Source organism: Puma concolor, chromosome E3, assembly GCF_028749965.1.
Source record: "Puma concolor isolate L17-30 chromosome E3, mPumCon1.1.hap2, whole genome shotgun sequence".
In the NCBI taxonomy this organism is placed as follows: Eukaryota; Metazoa; Chordata; class Mammalia; order Carnivora; family Felidae; genus Puma; species Puma concolor.
In genome coordinates, this window is record NC_141682.1 from 32,783,429 (window position 1) to 32,806,385 (window position 22,957).

Below are 22,957 nucleotides of genomic sequence, written 5' to 3' on the forward strand. Positions count from 1 at the left end.
TCTGACTTAACATCTGTAAAACGTCTTTGCCATCATCTATAACGTGGAGATAATAATCATCCACATACTTTGTGATTTGCTGTATGCATTAAGTGAGTTAGTACAGGTAAAGCATATAGAACATTCCTGGCACATTAGGCTAGGTTTTAGTTATAATTATTACTACCTGCATTCGGGTTCTGAAAGTGATACCTACTATGCCTTTGTCACAGTTTGCGGTTCCACGTTTATTTATACAATTATAATAATGCCTGATGTCTCCATTAAGCTGGAAGCTTACAAGGTCAGGAACCTTGCACTCCTGCCTCGCGCACTAAATTACTGTGGTTGACTCTAGGCTCCTCCCACCTACAGGAGTACGTAGAACAACCTTGCTTCCGTTTAATAATAAAGAGAAAATTCCAATCTGGCCTTAAATGTATGCGTGCAGGTCTAGGAGAGAAGGTGGCTACCAGAGAAATGTGTGACTATGCGATTTACACACTGCAGGGCTTTTTTTCAGTGAGTCAAGAATTTAATCATGAAACCAAGGAAATTTATGCAGTTAGGCTCCCAACAATGAAGTAGGGAAGTATAGCCAACATAACGATTGGCTGGAATTACAGGACCAAAAAAGCTCTATCGGCAACTGACACATACAATCATCCTAAAGAGATGGGATACATCGCCCTTCTGCCTTCTGACAAAAGATGCTCAAAGCAGCTCGATACCAGGCGACATGGTCAATTATCTGGTAAAAATGGATCTTTCCATCTCTGTGACACTAGCTACCAGGCTATTGCAGTAGTCATTTGTTTTCGTGGTGACGAGAATGGTTGCACCTTCCTCCATAGCCGGGAGCGGAAAGGAATGGTCAGAATCGACCGTGGATTTGTTCTTGACACAGTCTTCACAGGTACATTCTTCGACTGTGTACTCCAGGCCCCTCGAGAGGAGTACTTTCGCTCCAGTCCTGCTCTCACGGCTCTCGCGTTGGTCAGCTTCTGCCTCTTTCCGGAGAGCCGATCCTGGTGATGCGGAAACAGAACCGTTAACCTAAACTCCCCAGGTGGTTGACAGGTGGGTCACGACAGTCTCAGCAACATACATTAGGGCTCAAAGCAATGCAGACAGATCTACAAAACAAGTGAGTATGTTTGCACCAGAAGTCACGAACCGACAGGCCACAGCGGGTTTGGAGACAGAGTCTGTTTAGGCCACACAGTGTTTTCAAGTGTTTGCTTACATGTTCTGTTGGCCCACGTTTAGAAATCAAGAGATGTTTTTTACAAGGGGGGGGGGGGGGGGGCGCCAGGTGGCTGAGTCCGTTGAGTGTCCAAATTCGGCTCAGGCTATGATCTTACGGTTGGTGGGTTCGAGCCCCGCGTCGGGCTCTGGGCTGACAGCTCAGAGCCTGGAGCCTGCTTCCGATTCTGTGTCTCCCCCTATCTCTCTGCCCCTCGCCCGCTCATGTCCTCTCTCTCCCCGCCTCTCTCTCTCCCCCTCGCCTCTCTCTCTCTCTTCCTCCCCCCTCCCTCTCTCTCTCTCCCTCAACAATAAGTAAACATTAAAACCGTTTTTAATAAATAAATAATTTCTACAAGAGTTTAAAAAATTCCAGAGGTGTCCCATACAAATCTAGAGGACTGGTCTCTTTAAAACAACAACAACAATAAAACGTGGCAACTTGGAGCTAACATTCCTCCACGGAAACAAATGGCCAGAGTCAAGAGCACCAGTCTCCTTCAGAAGGGCATCCACGGCTGAAGTCTCCACCTGGCCCACTGCATTCACTGGGTACCCACTTGGCCCTTGGAGGCATTGAGGCCCCACTTGACACACGCAAGGTGACAAATTACCATATGTTCTAGCACACCAAACCCAGCCTTTGGGCCACACTTCAGAATTCAAAGTAAAGATGCTTCTCTTACAGAGCACTTGGTAGCATATCAAATTTTTTTGTCATGAATCTTTCATGATCACGTAAGGTAGGAGTTTCTATTATGTCCCCATTTATATGCCTGTGAAGGCAAGTTTCACTACTTCTCCAAGCTGCCACAGAATAACTCCATCTCCCAAAATGTTCTACTTAAAGTCACTCCCCACCTGTCTCTCAGACCCCGGCGGGAAGGGGGGGGAGGGGGGAAAATAAAAAATGAATAAATTATGTAAAACAGCCATCCAACTCTCTTCACTGCACTAGGAAGCAAATGAGGTGAGTGCTTTACAGGTTATGGACAGAAAATAAGTGCATAAGCAAATAAGCCAATGGCTGCAAAGTGTTTGGGGATCAGATCACAGACAAAGGTGCTACAGAAATATTTTTTTCTTAAAAAGCCCTTAAGTAGAGCATTCATTTCTCTGAGGCCGCTTCTCTACCGCCTAATAAAGATAATAATCTTTGAAATGACTCCTCAAACAATCTAACGACAACTGGTTATTATTCATTTCTAGCATCGTTTGGGCAGCAAAGTGTTCACCCAAGCAAATAGCACTTAACATTTGTATTAAAAATATGGCCAGGGATCTTGCCAAATACATTTTTCCTGATGGTCGTCAACCTGGCTAGCAGTTTCTGCACATCCAGTCAAGGTGCGAACTTTGGTCAAAGAGCTGGATGTTTGCCAAGAAAACCTTAGTACGTCAAAAGAGTAATTACCAAGGGAAGAATCTGGGGGAAGGCTGACATTGTAGGGTACCTCCAGAGAAGATACAAACACCGAAAACGCCAAAAGTTCGTTTAACATAACTGTCCTCTAACACACTCAAAAGGACTCTAACCAAATGAAATAACGTGAAAAAAAGGACAAGGAACTGAAACTCACAATAACCAGCTCTTGGAAATAGATTTCAAAGAGGGACCATCAAACCAACCTGTGTTTTTAAATGCGTCCTTTGATGGTTCAGAGCTCATCTTCCTTAGCAAGAACATCAACACGAAAACCGTCAAAGAAACTGTCAAGCTCAGGCCCAGACAGGTCCAGAGAATTGTATTTGTTCCTTTCACTGCATTAAAACAATATCAGAGAGATAATGAACTGACAACGGGATATCCACATCAAGCAAAGGTGATCTGTCCTCCAATCCCCCTAATTCATCAGCACGGATTTGTAGATTCTAAATAACACTTAATTAGAAGAGTCGGTAAAACCTATGTTGCTAACGGTGCCGAATAAAACTGAGTTCACTTCTGAATAATTACTTGGCTCCGCTTGGCAGTTAAACGCTCGCGTTGTTTCCTTGAACTTTTTGATTCAGAAGATCTCACCATCTTTCCTGTAACGTTTCTTTGAGTAAAGAGCCGACGTAGAGAAACTCCTTGACACGAATGAATTAATTGTTTAAGCGGAACTACTTACTTGCGTTGCAATATCGCTGACATGGTGAGGGAGGGGTATTAAGACATCGAAGGTGACAAGGTTTGCAAACATTAAGCAACCTGTCAAAATATTCATTTTGGAAGCACGGCTGAGCCATCCGGAACTGGATCGCAAAAAGAAAGAAGCAAACCTCAGAACGAACAGCATGGAAGGACAAGTAAAATCTCGTCAAGAAGTCCGCAGCAAACGTTAACGACAGCAGCTAGGGTGTCGAGGGTGAAAAAGAACTTCACCACGATGACTTAGTTCTTGCGGGGGCTATCTCCCCGTACTGTGGTGAAGGATTTGAATACCAGCTCCAATTCCAGATTCTAAGTTTGAGACCTAGGGGTGGGGCAAGAGGTAGAGTGGAAATACCAAGGACAAACCAGACCTGAAACAGAAACTGCTTATTTATAGAGGAAATGTCTATAAATAAGCCAGGTGACAGTTGCAAGACGCAGGCAAGCCTGAGGCGTCAGGCAGAAAGGTTTGAAAACCGTTTTGGGCCCATCTGTTGAAGAGCTGTGCTGTGTGATCGGCCCCAGGGAGATAGATGAGATGAGGCCTGTGCCCCTTAAGAACTTAAAATCTAACGGCGGGGTGGGGGGAATAGAAATCCACTCAACCACGAAGCGTAGTAAAAGCTGATGGCCTGTGAAAAAGGGAAAAAGGAGTCAAGCTCGGCTACCACATTTCCGACCCGTGAAGAATTCCAGAATTCCAACAGAAACAGGGACGTCTAGGCTAAAAGCGAAGTTGGGAAGAGGGTTGAGGGGAAGAAAAGTTTGGGGTATCAAGAGTAACGCGAGCGGTAGAGGTAACGTAGCCCACACAACGCTGTCGAAAACTTAGGAAATGCAAATGAGCAGACAGAAAAGTTATCCACAGTCCCAGCATCCAGAAAGAGTCAACGCGTTGATGTACCAGAGAGGTTGCAAACAGGCCTGCTGCCGTGTCGTTGGATCAACCGCTGATATAAATCTTTCTGGAAGGGTTTCTGAAGATCGATGATGGATAGGGCGCATTTTCCTCTTAATCTAAATGCATTTGCATTTGCTTTTAGCCATACTGAGTAGGATACCCATAGAGAGATATCCGGAGAGGTCAGCCAGAAATTCAGGACTCGATTAAAATGCAAGAAAATGACAAACTCCAGATCCAGTACAGTAATTATCTCTGGGGTACAGGGAGGATACAAAAGAGACTCACATTTTTATTAAGCCGAGTGGTGGATACATTGATAGCTGCTGTGGAATTCTTTTGTTGCATTATTTGTTATTCTTTTTTTTTTAATGTGTTTATTTTGAGAGAGACAGAGACAGAGCGAGTGGGGAAAGGGCAGAGAGAGAGGGAACAAGGGAGAGAATCCCAAGTAGGCTCCAAGCGGCCAGCGAAGTGCATCCCCCCACACCCCATGTGGAGCTCGAACCCACGAAACCGTGAGATCTTGACCTGAGCTGAAACCAAGAGTCAGATGCTTAACCGACTGAGCCACCCAGGTACCCTTATTCTTTGTTATTCTTAACACCTTTTCATATTTTTTTAAATGGTACATAATAAATATTAAAATAGTGATAATAGGGGCACCTGGTTGGCTCAGTCGGTTAAGCCTCCCACATCGGCTCAGGTCATGATCTCACAGTTCTTGAGTTCGAGCCCCACATTGGGCTCTGCGCTGACAGCTCGGAGCCTGGTGCCCGCTTCAGATTCTGTGTTTCCCTCTCTCTCTGCCCCTCCCCGTCTCGCACTCTGTCTCTTTCTCTTTCTCTCAAAAATAAATAAACATTAAAAAAATTAAAATAAATAAAAGAGTGATAATAACATAAAATGCAGGAATTAAGAACAACCCTTTTTTTTTTTTTTAATGAAGGGTTGGAGCCTAAAAGAGAGCGTGAATTCAGATACTGATCAAAACCCCATATTCCTGTGGGGTCCAGGCAGTGAGGTAAACACATGTGACGCCTGGGTGGGCCAAGGACTGACCCAGAAGGTTCCATTCCATCCAGCTCCCGCCAGACAATAAGGCAGACAAAGGTCACAGGAACAGCACACACGGAGAAGCTAGGAGGACAAAGATCATCTGCCGTAGGAGCCAAGCGAGGAGACTTTCAGAACGGGACGGGCAGTGAGGTCAAATCCTACAGAAAAGCCGGAGCTGACACACCAAGGCACGAGGTCACCGGTGTCCTCCGAGGATATCCATGGGCGGAAGTCATATGGTAAGTCTTCAACGAGTGGGGAGAAAGGGAAGCAGTCAGTGTGGGCGATGCCTCGGGGCGACCAAAGCTGTGATAACTCTGGGGAAGGAAGGCACTGTTGTTTGTGACAGATGGGCTCGCTCAGGGGCCTGACATCAGGTGCAGAAGGATGTTCGCTGCCATGTCATTCGTATTCACGAAAGCCTGTCCGTCGGTGGGGGCCTCACAGTGGAGTACTATGCAGCCGTCCAAAAGAATGCGCTAGATGCGTTCTGATACGAACACTACATCACTGAGTGGAAAATCCAAGTTACCGAGCAGGTGTGTAATGCGTTCTGCTGACAGCAGGTGGACAGAGTAAAATATAGAAGGTATATAGAGGTAGAGACACAAGATAAGTCTGGAAAGATACCCAGAAAACTGATCGCAATTACTGACAAGAGACAGGAAGTATAGGCTGGGAAAAAGACTTCGCTTTCGTTGAAAAATCGTTGGTACTGTTTGAATCATTCTTTTGGAAGAATCATTCTTTAAATAAGAATCGCTTTTTTAAAGGATGGTGTCTTAGTTCATTCAGGCCGCTCTGTGCAGAATACTACAGAATACAGTTCTGTTACGGAAAACAGAAATGCAGTTCTCACAGATTCAGCACCTGGTGAGCGCCCGCTTCCTGAACCTAGGGAGAATCCCAGAATTCAGGCAGAAATAGGGAAATCTAAGGGAAAAGCTAAACTGGCCACAATCCTCCAGCACGGAAGAAGCAAGAGATTTCTCTACAGTCTCTTTTACACGGACACTAATCAGGGGTGCCTGGGTGGCTCAGTCGATCAAGCATCTGACTCTTGGTTTCGGCTCAGGTCATGATCTCACAGTTCGTGAGTTCCAGCCCCGCATCGGGCTCTGTGTTGGGCAGTGCAGAGCCTGCTTGGAATTCTGTCTCTCTCCCTCTCTCTCTCGGCCTGTCCCCCACTCTCTCTCTGTCTCAAAATAAATAAACTTACCCCACCTCCCAGTACCATCACATTAATGATTAGGTTTCAACATGAACGGGGGGCCGGGGGGAGGGGAGACACAAACATTCAGTCTGTAGAAGGAGGAGCTTTTGGAAAAGGAAAGAAGGTAGAGCAAAAGGCATGAACAGCCTGGACCAAGGGAAAGGGGGTAAAGACTAAAGATGTCAGAGAGACCCCTGATGGGCAGCATCTGGGCCACCGTGAGTCCTGAAAGCCAAAAGCACCAAAGGAAGCATCTCCCAGCCCCCACTGGGCTCCCACTGAGCAGGGAAGGCCTGCACAGGTTGTTCTTAACCGCCTGCGAGCCTCTCGGCTTCGCTTCGAGAAGCCCAGGGACAGCTCCACCCGCAGAGAGATCTGGCAGACCCTTCCTGGCGGGCCACCAAGCTTCTCCGATGTGCAGGCTAGGCTCCTGGGAACCAGGGCCAAGAGGCTCATCTTGCGTCACGCCTTTGTCCTCAGAACATGTTCTCTCTCCCAGTCATTCCAAGCTTGAACAGAGAGAGCACCAAGGCGGTGGGTCAGCCCGGAAAGGGTTTTGATGGAAACCTGCTGAGACTCCCCAGGACGCGCACCACCCCCCCCCCCACTCCGCTTCCCCAAGGCTGCTGTGCAGTGTGTCCAGCTCTGCCTTTGATCCTGTGGGGGGAAGCCTGTGATCCTTCCAATAAACTCCCCTTGCGGCTTGGGTTCGCCAGAGTCAGTTTGGGTTGGCGGCTAGCAATCTAAAACTAAAACTAAAATCTTTAGCCACATTAACCGATTTTTAGCTGATCGCTCCACTTATGTCTGAAATGACAACAGACACAGACTGGGGGAAGGCGTGCCCTCTCCTTTGCTCCTCAAGAGGGGAGCGACGAGTTAATTCTGACATCTCAGGGTCAGTTGGTCCACCTGCGGGACAGGTAAGGAGATGGGGAAACAGAGACTAGGAGGAAACAGAGATAAGTGTGCAAAAGAGGTTGGGAGATGTCATACTAGTCAGGACACAGTGAAATCACATAAAATCACATAAAAACTCAAAAAGGAATTTATCGGCGTCCAGCTGAGAAATCCAGAGGTAGAATCGGTTCTAGTAGCTTGAGTTTTGTCTTAGTATCTGGTTTCTCTCTGTCACTTGGTTCAGCAATGCCATCTTCTGGGTCTTGCCTCAATTCTTGGGCCCTCACCTCATGGTCACAACAAAGCTGCAGCACCTCCAGACCTCACGCCTCCTATTCCTGCCAAACCCTCTCCAGGGTCATCTCATCTGCTTCTCTGTGAGTGGGTTTTTTTTTTTAATGTTTAAAATGTTTAATATTTATTTTTGAGAGAGAGAGAGAGGAGAGAGAGAATCTCGAGCAGGCACTACGTTATCAGAGCAGAGTCCGATATAGGGCTGAAACCCACCAACCGTGAAATCATGACCTGAGCCGAAACCAAGAGCTGGATGCTTAACCGACCGAGCCACCCAGGTGCCCTTGTTTCCATGGTTTTAAATGTGTTAACTTCCGAATCTACAAATGCAACAACTTTGCCCCTGAAATCCAGACCCATCTACTAACTGACTACTTGATATCTCTACTTCCAAGTTTCAGAAGCACCTCAAACTTTATTGAAGAGCATTTGGATTTGCGACAAGGGAGAGAGTGCACGCTGCCTTTACCAAACGTACCTGGTCACGGAATCCCTTTTTTCAAGGACCACCTATGAACATTTAGGAATGTATGCTTCATGGACCACAATTTGAGAAAAATGAGTCCGGATTAGCTCCACGATTCCCCCCAGGTCTCAAAGACTGTGACGTAGGGACTTAGCGGACCAACATTTAAAATAAGGATTTTTTAAAGTTTCACGATAGAGTTTGTTGATGTGATAACATCACCAAAAGACTGCTGGGTCTGACCTCACTCTACACAGGAGGAAAATACAGAAAAAAAAAGAAAACAAAACAGGTGGAAAACCAACCTCCCAAGTCAGCCCCAAGCTTCTGTGCTTCCTTACAGCTCTGAAAAAGCAGAGACGCTCCCTCAAACTTGAAAAGCCATTAGCACTCTCTGCAAGGAGAACTCCATCCAACCAGAAGATTCTTCTCCCTATATTATTAAACTATGATCAAGTTTGCACAGCAGAACACTTTGAACTTTAGCTCTTTTTTTTTTTTAATGCTTCTTTATTTTTGAGAGAGAGGCGGGGAGAGAGTGTGAGCGGGGGAGGGACAGAGAGAGAGGGAGACACACAATCCGAGGCAGGCTCCGGGCTCTGACCTGTCAGCACAGAGCCCAAGACGGGGCTCGAACTCACGAGCCATGAGATCATGACTTGAGCCAAAGTTTGACACTTAAACGACTAGGCCACCCAGGTGCCCCTTGACCTTTAGCTCTCAACTTCAAACCAAAAGTACACAATTTCTTCCAGGGACTTTAGTAGATTTTTCACCTGGAGAGAAAAATCTAAACCTGAATTAGGGTTCTCCAGAGAAACACCACCAACAGGATGTGTGTGTGTGTATGTGGGTGTATAACCAAACATATACATAAATATATACACAGAGACAGAGAGACTTTTTATAAGAAATTGACTTACAATTAGTGAGGCTTCTAAGTTCTAAGATCTACAGCTGTCCAGCTAGAGACCCAGGAGAATCAACAGTGTTAGTGTAAATTCCAGTCCAAGAACTGGCAGGCTTGAAACCACGAAAATCCAAGAGAGATAGATAGATAGTTTAAGGAATTGGCTTACACAGTTCGGGGGGCTGGCAAGTCCGAAATCCACAGGACAGGCAAGCAGGCTGAAAATTCACAAAAGACTCAAAGTCTTGAGTCAAAAATCCAGAGGCCAAGCCAGGCAGTCTGAAAACCCAAGCAGAGTTTCTAGGTTGCAGTCTTGAAGCCACATTCTTTCCTTGGGAAACTTCAGTCCTTGTGGTTAAGGCCTTCAACTGATTATATGAGGCCCACCCACATTATGGAGGGTGATCTGCTTCCTTCAAAGTGTGCTCATTTAAACGTTAGTCATACCTTAAAAACACCTTCACAGCAGGGCATCTGGGTGGCTCAGTCGATTAAGCATCTGACTTCTCGCTCGGGTCGTGATCTCGCGGCTCGTGGGTTCAAGCCCCGCATGGGGTTCTGTGCTGACGGCTCAAAGGCTGGAGCCTGCTTCAGATTCTGTGTCTCCCTTTCTCTCTGCTCCTCCCCATGTGCTCTGTCTCTCTCTCCCAAAAATAAATACACAAACTTAAAAAAAAAAAAACTACCCTCACAACAACACCTAGACTGTCACACTCTGGTGATCATTAGAGCTGTTACACAATATACTTCTTTCCTCTGAGTACAAGGCCAGACTGTACTTCCCATACCCCTGTTTGAAGGTACACGTGCATGTGTAACTTCCTTTGATTGAGGGAATGTAAACAGAAGACACAGAGGCTGTGCTTGATTCATCACATTCTCTTCCCTCTGCCACACAGAACGGCAAGGCCCCGATGGGCCCAAAATGTATTTGTAGGATCTCTAGCCACCAGGGTGATGGTATCTGGAGGGGGAGCCTTTGGGAAGTGGTTAAGTTTAGATGAAGTCTCTAGGAGGAGGCCCTCGTGATGGGATTAGTGTCCCTAAAAGAAGAGATACCAGAGAACGTTCTCTCAAGCAATCTCACACCCCGGGAGGACACAGTGAGAAGGCGGCCAGCTACAAGCCAGAAAGAGAGCTGTCACCAGAAGCCAAGTCAGTCGGCACCGTGATCTTGGATTCCCCAACCTCCAGAGAGAAATAAAGGTCTGTTGTTTAAGCCACCTCACCTATGATATTTTGTCACATCAGCCCGAGCTAAGACAGACACACGGCGTGAGTGAAATCTGGGTGTGTTTGTTACTGCGACATGACCTCACCTCTCCTGACTGATACAGAGCCCCAAAGCCATGGAATTAACCACCGCGCAGCGCAGTCTCCTCACTGCCACTAAAAACTGCTTCTGGAGACCTGCTCTTATTGAACAAGCCCTTTCCAGCACAGTGCAGTCCAAAACGAAAGAAATCCCAAAGAACACAAAGGAACAGCAAACACTTAGCCAGAACCATTGGCTCACCAGAGCGTCCCCAAACTCCAGACGGTTTCATTTCTTCTTCAACCTGAAACAGAGCCTGGGGGAAGCGGGCCTTCGCTGAGGGGAGCTGGAGGAGATCCCCCCCCACCCCCCCCCCACCCCCCAGCTCAGAGCCAGGATCTGAGGAAGCAGAGCCCAGAAGCCCCGCTGAGCAGCCCTGCACCAGAAGATTCCAATGCAAAGACGCTACTCCAGCCTTCTCTTCCCCTCACTTAGCTCTGGGCACATCACTCAGAAGCCTTGTTTGCTTGCGGACATGAAAAGGCTGATTTGATTCAGGGCCAAGCCTGCTCCTTCTCAGGGAAGATTCCCTTTGAAGAGGAGCACGTCTGAACTCCTGCTTTCCCTCTGGGCTATCAGAAGAGCCACATCCTGTCCGCTCTTTAGAACTTTTCCAAGTGGCTTCGCTCTGATTTCTCTGATTTCCAGAATGTCCTGCCTGCTTGCCGGTCTAAGGCTCACGGTGCGGGGGAAGGGTGATCTCTCGTTTTGCAAATCGCTGACGTCTCCCGGTGACAGTTTATGTCCCCACTTGAAACACCAACAGCCCCAGGCCCCGGAACATCCTGACCGGGGTGTCCACATCGCTGAGGGATTGGAGAGGCAGAGGAAAGCCTCCCAGTCGACAGATATGACAGATACGGACCGCCTGCCCACCATGTGCTAGGCTCTGTGCTGGGCACCAGCTAGAACAGTGAGTTCCTTGTAGACGAGCTCCTGCCCTAACGGAATTGATGGTCTGAGGAAGCATACCCGACCGTGCAAGTGCTTTCAAGGAAAAAGCACGCTACTGAGACCAAAAAAAGTGGGGCAGGGGTGGGTGCAGAGAAATTTCAGTGTTAGCTGGGGGTCTTCCCAGAAGCAGTAGCCATGATGGAATTAGACCATAACAGGTTCTGCGGGGGTCGTGCTCGTGAAGGATAAAGGGAGGAAACCAGAGGAAGGGGAGGAGCCAGGAGGGGGGAGGGAAGGGCACTCAGGTTAGGAAGGACCTCAGCCTGCCTGCAATGCAAGGGCCACAAAGGTTTGGCCAGTCTGATGGGGAGTTCTCTTTCTCTCTCTCTCTCTCTGTCTCTCTTTTTTATTTTTTATTTATTTTTTTTTCCCACGTTTTTATTTATTTTTGGGACAGAGAGAGACAGAGCATGAACGGGGGAGGGGCAGAGAGAGAGGGAGACACAGAATCGGAAACAGGCTCCAGGCTCCGAGCCTTCAGCCCAGAGCCTGACGCGGGGCTCGAACTCACGGACCGCGAGATCGTGACCTGGCTGAAGCCGGACGCTTAACCGACTGCGCCACCCAGGCGCCCCTGTCTCTCTTTTTTAAATAAGGGTTTATTCATTTTTGAGAGAGAGAGAGAGTGGGGGTGGGCAGAGAGAGGGAGAGACCCAGAATCCGACACAGGCTCCAGGCTCTGAGCCATCAGCACAAAGCCCGATGCAGGGTGCAAATGCATGAACCGTGAGATCGTGACCTGAGCCGAAGTCAGATGCTCAACCAACTTGAGCCACCCAGGTGCCCCTGTTGGAGAGTTCTTGAGCCAAAGTTGGCCATCAGAGGAATCCCATGTCTTGTAGAAATGGGCCCAGGGCACTAATGCGTTTACCGTGCTCAGGCCTGGCTGGAAGCAGGCACGGGAAGCTTGGTCTCAGTGTGAAAGTACTGGTGGGGCCACCTGGGTGGCTCCGTCAGTTAAGTGTCCAACTTCAGCTCAGGTCATGATCTCACAGTTGGTGAGTTCGAGCCCCACATAGGGCTCTCTGTTGTCAGCACAGAGCCCACTTTTGATCCTCTGTCTCCCTCTCTCTCTGTTCCCCTCAAAATAAATAAACATTAGAGAAAGAAAGAAAGAAAGAAAGAAAGAAAGAAAGAAAGAAAGAAAGAAAGAAAGAAAGAAAGAAAGAAAGAAAGAAAAAAGAAAAGAAAAAAGAAAAGAAAAGAAAAGAAAGGTGACTGACACAGCCAGGGCGGTCAGTCAGGCGTGCTCCCTTGGAGCACATCCCTGAGGTCATTTTCATGGCTGACACTTGGACTTCTCGGGTATGTTTGGGGAGCAGCCCACCATGACTTCCATGGGTCTTACTCCCTGAGGGAAGTTCATGGTTCAAACCAAGGTCTTTGTTGGGGTGCCTGGGTGGCTCAGGCGGTTGAGCATCTGAGTCCTGATTTAGACTCAGGTCATGATCTCAGGGTCATGGGATAGAGCCCTGCATCAGTCTCCACTCTAAGTGTGGAGCTTGCTTGAGATTCTCTCTCTCTCTCTCTTCCTCTGACCCTCCTACCTTCTCTCTCTCAAAAAATTAAAAAAAAAAAAAAGTCACACTAAGGCCTTTGTCACTGCAGTTGGTCTTGAGGTTGCACCTGCTGATGTGGCCCAAACCTTCGCTCCTAAGAGGTGTGAACTCCTAGCGAATCACACCTTTCTCGGGCCCACTTTACTGCACGTGTTCATTCACAGTTTCAGGGGGGCAGGGAAGTGCCAGGAGGCTCCCCAACTAGATGCCCTGGGTTTCACACATATTCCTCCCTTCCTCCATCACATACAAGCACCCGTGCCTCTTTCAAGGACCAGGCCAATCACCCCCAGGAAGATGGTGATTCCCCATCTCCCCACTGGTCTGGGCACGGGTGTCCAGAGTGACTGGGCACAGCTTGTGCGGACCTCTGCTGCGTTCCCAGTTGACAGTGCATGCCCTATGGGGACCAGGACCTACCACACTGCAGAACACCCAGACTGGCAGAGACAGGAAACAGAAAATCCCCCAGTGACTCATGCTGAGCAACACCGTCCCTTGGTACCTGCACCCGCATATGCTTCCGGTCAGGGACACAGCACCCTCGGGAGGTCTCCGATTTACTGCATTTGGAAGGATGACAGCCCATCTTGCAGAGGACTGCATATAACATGGCATTTCAGCCATGACTTCAGGTGGCCTTTCCAACTCTGTAGGCGACCGGCTGCTTCTGGATGGTACAGAATATAATATGACCGGTGGTCACAGGCCCCCTCCCGGGCCTCCTTCACTGTGAAGCAAGTCCTCTGGGTGAATGCCACGTTGTGTGGGATTCCATGCCCATGGATCAGGCATTCCACGAGACTCCAGGCAGTGGTGTTACCGCCTAAGCATCTGCCAGTTGGAAAGGCCATGCTGTATCCAGACTAACCCAGGGCAGGTACGGATCCCTGTAAGGATAAACCACTGGCAGCAGCTGAGACTGTTCAACCCCGCTCCCCACAGTGGGGATCTGGGGAGCACCTTTTTCATGGCCGTTCAAGCCCCCTATATAGAGTTAAGGAACACGTTTCTTCAGGACTTGTGCTCAGAGGAACCGTTATAAACAGGTGGTAGGGGCTGAACTGCGTCCCCCCAAAATACATGGAAGTCCTAACCTCTGGCACCTGTGAATGTGACCTTATCTGCAAATAGGGGCTATGCAGATAGGATCAAGTTAAGATGAGGTTATATTGGATGAGGGTAGGCACTAAATCCAGCAACCGGCGTCTTTCTAAGGTGAGACAGATACAGAGACACAAAGGAAAGAGGACATGTGAAAACAGAGGCAGAGATGGGACTAATGTGTCCACAAAGCAAGGAACACCAGGCGTTGCTGGCAGAGGAAAGGACGGAGTCACCCCCGGAGCCTTCAGAAGGAGCCTGGCCCTGCCAATACCTTGATTTTGGACTTCTGGCCTCGAGAATGGCAAGACCATCAATTTCCGTTGTTTTAAGCAATCACTTTTGAGGTACTTTGTCACAGAACCCGGAGGAAACGAATATAAAAGGTAATGTTTAGTTTGAGACCCACCAGATTGAGAGAAGGCAGTTGTGCAAGCCTCCTGGGGAGAGTGTTCCCGGGAACAGGAAGGCCAAAAGCAATGCCCCGAAGGTCAGGAAGGAGGCAGATGAGCTGGAGGACCTGGAAAAGGGCAGAGGGAGGTGAGCAGGGCACAGACCAGGCAGGACCCCCTGTAGGACGAGAGGCGGGGGTTTTACAACAGGTGTTGGCCACAGGGGATGGTGGGGGTTCATCCACATCTGAAAATTACAGGAGGAGCCAGAAACTACACTGCCAGCTGGTCGACCTGGCTGCAGGGGTGGGTCCAGGACTCCTAACGCAAGTGACTAGTCAGATGTAGCTAGCCGGTGAGGGTTCAGGAGAAGGGCATCGAGGTCCTCTGAGCAGGACGTACTTTGTGTTCATTACAGACACGTGTCTCTTGGGAGGTCTGTTGTAAGAATTAAATAAAAGTATGACTGCAATGGATGAACACAATGTGGTCTATCCATGCACTGAAATATCCCTCAGCCTTAAAAAGGAAGGACATTCTGACACGTGCTGCAACATTCGAACTTGGAGGACGTGATGCGAAGTGAAAGAGGCCAGTCACAAAAAGACAAGTACTGTATGATTCCCCGTATATGACTCACCTAGAGTTGTCAACCTCAGAGTCAGAAAGTAGAAGGGTGGTTGCCAGGGGCTGGGGGAAGGGGGAATGGCGAGTTAGCGTTTAATGGGTGCAGAGCATCAGTGTGGGAAGAAAAAAAGAGTGTGGAGATGGATAGTGGTAATAATTGTACAGCAACGTGAATGTACTCGATGCCACTAAACAGTACACTGAGAAATGGTTAAGATGGTAAATTTACATTATGTTTAATTTACCACAATTTTTAAAAATTCACAACCTGGGGCGCCTGGGTGGATCAGTCGGTTAAGCGTCTGACTTCGGCTCAGGTCATGATCTCACGGTTTGTGAGTTCGAACCCGCGTCAAGGCCGACAGCTTTGGATTCTGTGTCTCCTTCTCTCTGCCCTTCCCCTGCTCACTCTCTGTCCGTCTGTCTCTCTCTCTGTGTCAAAAATGAATACACGTTAAAAAAAATTTTTTTAAAGATTTGAATAATAACCAGTTCTGATTTAAGTTCTTCAAGATGTTCTCTAAAATTATATGAAGGGCTCTGCTTTCTAGCTAAGATGGAGTAAGGATACTCTTGTGTCTCCCACTGATTATTGCAATAAAACTGGATGGAATGTAGCTACTTGAGGACTCTGAAATGTAAATAACGGCCGTAAATGGAGATGAAAAGAAGATTAAGTACTAGCAAACCAGAGAGGAGCCCTCCAATGCTTTTACTGTTTGGGCCAGAACGTGGATGCAGCCAAAGAAGCACATGGCAGTGTGTGATAACTAAAATGTCGGATTGGGGCCCTAAGAGCAAAAAGGGGCCCTCAGAGGACTAGAAAGTACTGAGGATATTACAGAAAGGCAAAGTGACTCTATAAAGTCATTTATGACTTCCTGAACTTCTCTATGTTGAAGAGACTTTGAGAACATTAAGACTAATGCCTTGTCCAGATCCCATGCTGGCCATTTGGTGGCACACATATGAGACAGATCTGACTAGCATTACAAAGCTTGAAAGAATGAACTGATATTGGGACCACAACCTACAGAACATGGATAAAAATGTTTACCCTAAACCTAACTAGCTTGATTGCCGCCTAGAGCAATGTCATCTTGACATCCATTTATTTATTTATTTATTTTTTGAATACTAGCAAAGTGTTTAACCCAAGCTGAAAAGGGAAAACAGAGGAGTTAAAGACAAAGAGAACACATAGGAAACAAATAATAAAGTGGTAGACTTAAATCCAAACACGTTAATAATTATATTAAACGTAAATGGTCTAAAAAAATCAATTAAAGGCAGAAATTGAGAAAATGGGAAGATTGGTGTTGGTGGAGCATGACCCAATTATGCACTATCTATGAGAAAGTTACTTCAAATATAATAATGTAAGTACCTTAGAAAAGAAGGGCAAGAAAAATAAATAACAGGCATAATATACATTGGACAGGAAGAAATGAAACTCTCCCTATTCACACATGACATGATTGCCTGCAGAAAAAAACCAAGAAAACTACCCAAAAAAGCCTTATTTCAGAACGAATAACCGAGTTTAGCATGGGATACAGGGTCAACACGCAAAAATCCATTGTACTTCTATGTACTGAAAATATGTAACTGGAAACTGAAATTCAAAAAATGATACATTTACAACAGCCCCCCACCAAATAAATGAAATAATTTGGGGCGCCTGGCTGGCTCTACTGGAAGAGCATATAGCTCTTGATCTCTAGGTTGTAAGTTCAAGCCCCATGTTGGGTGTAGAGATTACATAAAAAAAAAATCCTTAAAAAAAGAAAAAGAAAATGAAATAATCACATAGAAAATTAACAGAACACATACAGATATGAGTGTTGAAAAACACCAAACACTGATGAGAGAAATCAAAGAAGACCTAAATAAATGAAGAGATATACCCTGTATGTGATTGACTTGCATAGTAAAAATGTCAGTTCTCTCCAAATTGATCTATCCATGCAATGCAATTCCAAGCAAATTCTCAGTGGAATTTCTGGTAGATAAAAACAAGCTGATCCCAAAAAATTATACGAAAAGGCAAAGGAACTAGAACAGCTAAAACAATCTTGACAAAGAAAAAAAAAGAAAAGAAAAAGAAAAATGGAAGACTCAAGCCATCCAATTTTAAGACTTACAATAGTTAAGGGGCGCCTGGGTGGCTCAGTCGGTTAAACGTCTGACTTTGGTTCAGGTCATGATCTCGCCATCCGTGGGTTTGAACCCCATGTTGGGTTCTGTGCTGACAGTTCAGAGCCTGGAGGCTGCTTCGGATTCTGTGTCTCCCTCTTTCTCTGCACCTCCCCAGTTCATGCCCTGTCTCTCCCTCTCTCTCAATAGAAAGAAACATTAAAAAGAAAAAAAAAAAAAAAAGACTCATGATAATTAAGACCATGGAGAGGTGAACACATATGTTAAGGAAACAGAATAGAGGGGTGCCTGGGTGGCGCAGTCGGTTAAGCCTCCGACTTCAGCCAGGTCACGATCTCGCGGTCCGTGAGTTCGAGCCCCGCGTCAGGCTCTGGGCTGATGGCTCGGAGCCTGGAGCCTGTTTCCGATTCTGTGTCTCCCTCTCTCTCTGCCCCTCCCCCGTTCATGCTCTGTCTCTCTCTGTCCCAAAAATAAATAAACGTTGAAAAAAAAATTTTTTTTAAATAAAAATAAAAAAAAAATAAAATATATAAGGAATAACCAAAACTCAACAGTAACAAAGGTGGTATGTAATAAAACAAACAACGCGGGGTGCCTGGGTGGCTCAGTTGGTTAAGCATCTGACTTTGGCTCAGGTCATGATCTCACAGTTCATGAGTTTGAGCCCTGCATAGGTCTCTGTGCTGACAAGTCAGAGCCTGGAGCCTGCTTCAGAATCTGTGTCTCCCTCTCTGCCCCTCCCCTGCTCACTTTCTGTCTCTCAAAAATAAATAAATATTAGGGGCGCCTGGATGGCTCAGTCTGTTGGGTGTCCAACTTCGGCTCAGGTCATGATCCGTACAGTTCATGGTTTCGAGCCCCACATCAGGCTCTGTGCTGACAGCTCAGAGCCTGCAGCCTGCTTCAGATTCTGTCTCTGGCTCTCTCTGCCCCTCCCCAGCTTGTGCTCTGTCTGTCTCTAAAATAAATAAACATCAAAAATTTTTCTAAATAATAAATAAACAAAACTTAAAAAAAAAAAAACCCATATAACCCAATTTTAAAATGGGCAAAGACTTGAAAAGACATTTCACCTAAGTAAAGAAGCCAATAAGTACATGGAAAGATACTTGGTATCCTGAGCCATTAGGGCAATGCAAATTAAAATCACAGTGAGCTATCATTACAAACATATTAGAATAGCTAAAGATAAAGGTATAGATATAGATACAGATCTAGATATCAGCGATACCAAGCCCTGGTGAGCAACTTACATCAACAAACCTCTTCTACGTTGCAAGTGGGAATGCAAAACCGTGTAGCCATTCCGGAAAACACTGTGGTACTTCCTTATAAAATCAAACCCAGGGCACCTGAACTGTCCCAGTAGGTAGAGCATCGGACTCTTGATCTCGGGGTTGTAAGCTGGAGACCCACGCTGGGTGCAAAGATTACTTAAAAAAATAATAATAATAACAACTGGGGTGCCTGGGTGGTTCAGTTGGTTGAATGTCTGACCCTTGATTTCGGTTCGGGTCATGATACCAGGCTCGCGGGATTGAGCCCTGCGTCTGGCTCCGTGCTGAGCATGGAGTCTGCTTAAGATTCTCTCCGCCTCTTCTTCTGCCCCTCTCCCTTGCTCTCGCGTGCTCTCTCTCTCTAAAGTAAGATAAGATAAAAATAAAACCTTTTTAAAAAACTAAAACACATGCTTACCATACAACACAGCCATCCCATTTCTGGATGTTTATCCTAAAGCAGTTTCTCACCCTCTGTACTACTGAAATCTGGGGCCAGATCATTCTGTTTGAGGGGCTGCCCTGGGCATCGTAGAACGTTTAGTGGATTCCCTGACCTCCACCCACCGGAGGCGGGCAACGTTCCCCAAGTAGCGGCTGCATCCTGTGATACAGTATGCATTGCTATTTTATCACAACCCTCTTCCATGAAGCTTCCTCTCCGGGGCACCGGCAGCCACAGAACCGATACTTGCGATGAAGTGTGAAGGGCGACACTCTGGCATGATTCAAGGTGTCACGGGACACAGAATGCAAAGTTGCATCATGCTTGTTTGCTTCACCTTCCAACCCATTTCTTTTCGTCCCGAGCTTTGCTCTCAGTTGAACGCAGGAGCCACTTCAAACCACAGGAAACATTCCTGCGTGGAGTCTCCCTGCCCTGGAGCCAGACCGCCTGATTTGAGATTCCGCCAAGTTGCCCGTTACCGGTCACGGGGCTTCGGTCAAATTTCTCTAACTTGTCAGAGAGAAACACTAAGGATAGCACCTAGCACCTGGGTCAGTGGGAAGATTAAGTGAGATTATATTTAAGACACCACCGCTGGGGACTGTCAGCTGGGCGTGGTCCCCCCAGAGGGGAAGGAGGCACCCACAGAAACTGTTGACTTGGGACACCGTTGTAGCTCGGTACCTGGCACTAAGTAAGGACTCAATAAACAGTCTTGGATGATGATGATTTGGTTTTCATTTTTGTATTATTATTTTTTTTTACCTTTTATTTATTTTTGAGAGAAAGAGAGAGACACAGCACAAGTGGGGGAGGGGCAGAGAGAGAGAGGGAGACACAGAATCCGAAGCAGGCTCCAGGCTCTGAGCTGTCAGCCCAGAGCCTGACGCGGGGCTCGAACTCACAGACCGAGAGATCATGACCCGAGCCACAGTCGGATGCTTAACTGACGGAGCCACCCAGGCTCCCCTGATGATGATTTGGTTTTTAAACTATGAGCAAGTACAACTTAGAATTTTAAAGGACACAAATGAGAAATCACATACTACCTTGGGAAACCTGGGTGAGCACCGGACTCTTGATTTTGGCCCAGGTAATGAGCTCACGGTTGTGGGATTGAACTCCATGTTGGGATTGAACTCCACTGTTTAAGATTCTCCCTTTCCCTCTGCCCCTCCCCAGCGCATGAGCACGCGTTCTCTCTCTCTCTCTCTCTCTCTCTCTCAAATAAATAAATAAACTTTAAAAAAACAACAATAATTTCCCAAATCAAACAAAAGCAGCTTCTGAAAAGCAGCTGACCACATCAGTTCAGTTCAATTCTACAGAAAGCCTGATTTCTTGAAAGGAAGCTTTTTTAAGAAAAAAAAGTTCCCGGGGCGCCTGGGTGGCGCAGTCGGTTAAGCGTCCGACTTCAGCCGGGTCACGATCTTGCGGTCCGTGAGTTCGAGCCCCGCGTCGGGCTCTGGTCTGATGGCTCGGAGCCTGGAGCCTGTTTCCGATTCTGTGTCTCCCTCTCTCTCTGCCCCTCCCCCGTTCATGCTCTGTCTCTCTCTGTCCCAAAAATAAATTTAAAACGTTGAAAAAAAATTTATAAAAAGAAAAAAAAGTTCTGGGGCCCCTGGGTGGCAGTCAGTTAAGCATCTGACCCTTGATCTTGGCTCAGGCGATGAGCTCATAGTCTGTGAATTCGAGCCCCACATCAGGTTCTGTGCTGATGTCACGGAACCTGCTTGAGATTCTGTCTCATCTTCTCTCTGCCCCTCCCTTGCTTGTTCTCTCTTTCTCTCTTTTTTTCTCTCAAAATAAATAAACTTAAAAATAATAATAAATAAATGAATAAGAAAAGTTCTCACCTTGCCTTTCAAATCAAGGAGAAATTCCAATCTTATTAAATGGCTAGTGCTTGGGCGAGAGTTCTGACTCAAGAGGAAGGAAGTTAGAGTACTTAAATTCATTTCACTTATGGACTTTTTTTTTAGCAGCTAATGGGTATTCTCTTTACCCTGCAGTTGATTCCCCAAATCTGATGTGCTATAATAAAATTATGAATATATGAATAATTTGCACACATTAGATTTTGGAATTGCTCTGAAATGTGTTACCATGCATTTTAAACATTTTTTTTTGAAATTTCCTGATTAAGAGGTTTTCATAGATGAAGAACATCAATTCTGAGTCATGATTAAGATGAATCCCTTTATTTCTATATTTATGATTATGCCTATGGTACAAATGATATGATTTTAATATACATGTGAGCCTATTTTAAGTTTTTCACTTACTGTCTCTGTGTTGTTGGTATAATGATATGCAGACTCACGCTCTCAAACTTCTTCTCCAAACTTCAACGGGCCAAAATGCTAGGCAAACTGCTTCTTCATTATTTTTGAACAGTCGTTGGGCAAGCCAGCCTTGAACATGTGATTTTTCAACTGCTTTTTTCCATCTTAACAAAGGACTCATTTTATATAGCCGTGGGCCTCTAGCCTCAGTCCAAAACAAATGCTGAAATTAATCGAGGGCTCTTGTGATGTGCAGGGCACTGCATTCCACGCTTTGCAATGATTCTCAGTTCCTGTGCATATCAATCTGGTCAGGTAGATGTCATTGTCACTCCTATTCCACAGATGGGAAGACTAAGGCTGAGGCTCAGAGTTTATGGAGCATGCCGGAGGTCCAATAGCTAGCGTAGGATAATAGGGAAAAAACAGAGTTTAAAGTAGAAAACTGAGATCAGGGGCACCTGGGTGGCTCAGGTGGCTGGGCATCCGACTTCAGCTGAGATCATGATCCTGCAGTTTGTGGGTTGGAGCCCCACACTGAGCCCTGCGCTGATAGCTCAGAGCCTGGAGCCTGCTTCGCATTCTGTATCTCCCTCTCTTTCCGGCCCTCCCCTGTTCCTGACACTCTGTCTTTCTCTCTCTCTCAAAACTAAACATTTAAAAAAAAATTTTTTTTAAAGAGAAGTGAGATATTTATGGTTTTTTTTTTTTTTAATGTTTCTTTATTTATTTCGAGAGAGAGGTTGAGAGAGAAAATTCCAAGCAGGCTCTGTGCTGTCAGCACAGAGCTCGACACAGGGCTGGATCTCCCAAACAGTAATAGCACGACCTCAGCCAAAATCAAGAGTCAGACGCTTACCTGAACCACCCAGACACCCTCAAATTTGTGTTAAAAAAGGGTGAGAATCTTAGATTGGGATTCTTTCTCTCCCTCTCTCTGCCCCTCCCCCACTCATGCTCGCTCTCTCCGCCTCAAAATAAATAAACGTTAAAAAAATCGTAAAGAGTAAAAGAGGGTGAAAGGTGAAGCAGCAAGGAGAAAGCATGGAAGGTTCTTGCAATAATTGAGAGAGAGATGATGAACCAGAGCAGAAGCAATACACGTAATCCAGAGCGATGAACAAAAGACAAGCTCAAGTTGGTACGACGCTGTGGCTGACTATGGGAGGGAATCGATTCATCCGAAACTACACGGTGGGCACTTACTCTGTGTTAGACACACAGCTGGACGCTAGGGATACGCAACAGAACAAAGACAGAAACTTCTTGTCGAGTGGAAGAAAAATCATAAGCAAATAAGCAAACAAAATAAAATTGCCACCAATTAGTTTCCTAGGTAACAAATCACCACAACTTGGTGGCTTCAAACCACAGAAATTGATGTTCTCACAGCTCCAGAGGCCAGAAGTCAGCAGTCAAGTGTCTGCAGGGTCATGCTCCTTCTAAAGGCTCTAGAAGAGAACCATCCCTTGTCTCTTCGAGCTTGTGGCGGCTGCCAGCAATTCTTGGCCCTCCTTGGTTTGTAGACACATCACTCCAGTCTCTGCTCCTATAGTCACATGGTGTCCTTGTGTCTGTCTGTCTCTTCTCATAAGGACACTAGCCAATGGATTAGTGCCCACCTTGATCCAGTATGACCTCATTTTAACTTGATTCTATCTGGAAAGACCCTATTTCCAAATAAGGCTGCTTTTCACAGGTCCCATTGGTTACAACTTAGACATACCTTTTTGGA

The 22,957-nt window shown here is 46.4% G+C and overlaps 1 protein-coding gene and 2 long non-coding RNA genes across 4 annotated transcripts; 1 reads left to right on the plus strand and 2 right to left on the minus strand.

The window, feature by feature from the left end:
• Positions 1-492: 492 nt before the first annotated feature.
• On the minus strand, positions 493-13,563 carry TNFRSF17 (TNF receptor superfamily member 17). 2 transcript variants are annotated; one of them, XM_086691207.1, is made up of 4 exons: positions 13,438-13,563; positions 10,621-10,675; positions 2,854-2,985; positions 493-1,007 (listed from the first exon to the last, which is right to left on the minus strand). In XM_086691207.1, exons 1-4 carry the CDS (start codon positions 13,543-13,545, stop codon positions 727-729), a joined length of 576 nt encoding a protein of 191 aa, XP_086547333.1. In that variant the 5' UTR covers positions 13,546-13,563; the 3' UTR covers positions 493-726. The 2 variants fall into 2 exon arrangements, with proteins under 2 accessions (XP_086547333.1, XP_025772619.1); XM_025916834.2 differs by lacking the exons at positions 10,621-10,675; positions 13,438-13,563 and adding an exon at positions 3,339-3,645.
• On the plus strand, positions 929-19,663 carry LOC147573112 (uncharacterized). The gene is made up of 3 exons (XR_015245217.1): positions 929-1,059; positions 5,212-5,560; positions 19,300-19,663. It is a non-coding gene; the product is annotated as an uncharacterized LOC147573112 (long non-coding RNA).
• LOC147573113 (uncharacterized) lies at positions 17,815-21,867 on the minus strand. Its single transcript, XR_015245218.1, has 3 exons — positions 21,219-21,867; positions 18,466-18,850; positions 17,815-18,170 (listed from the first exon to the last, which is right to left on the minus strand). It is a non-coding gene; the product is annotated as an uncharacterized LOC147573113 (long non-coding RNA).
• Between the last annotated feature and the right edge of the window lie 1,090 nt (positions 21,868-22,957).

Coding starts and splice junctions, on each gene's coding strand:
- TNFRSF17 (XM_086691207.1), bottom strand. CDS start 13,545: ATGTTATATGCAGTCCTCTGCAAGATGGGCTGTCATCCTTCCAAATGC. Junction 10,676..13,437: donor GGAAGCATATGCGGGTGCAG/GTACCAAGGGAC, acceptor CGCTTCCCCCAG/GCTCTGTTTCAGGTTGAAGA. Junction 1,008..2,853: donor GGACGCATTTAAAAACACAG/GTTGGTTTGATG, acceptor CCGCATCACCAG/GATCGGCTCTCCGGAAAGAG.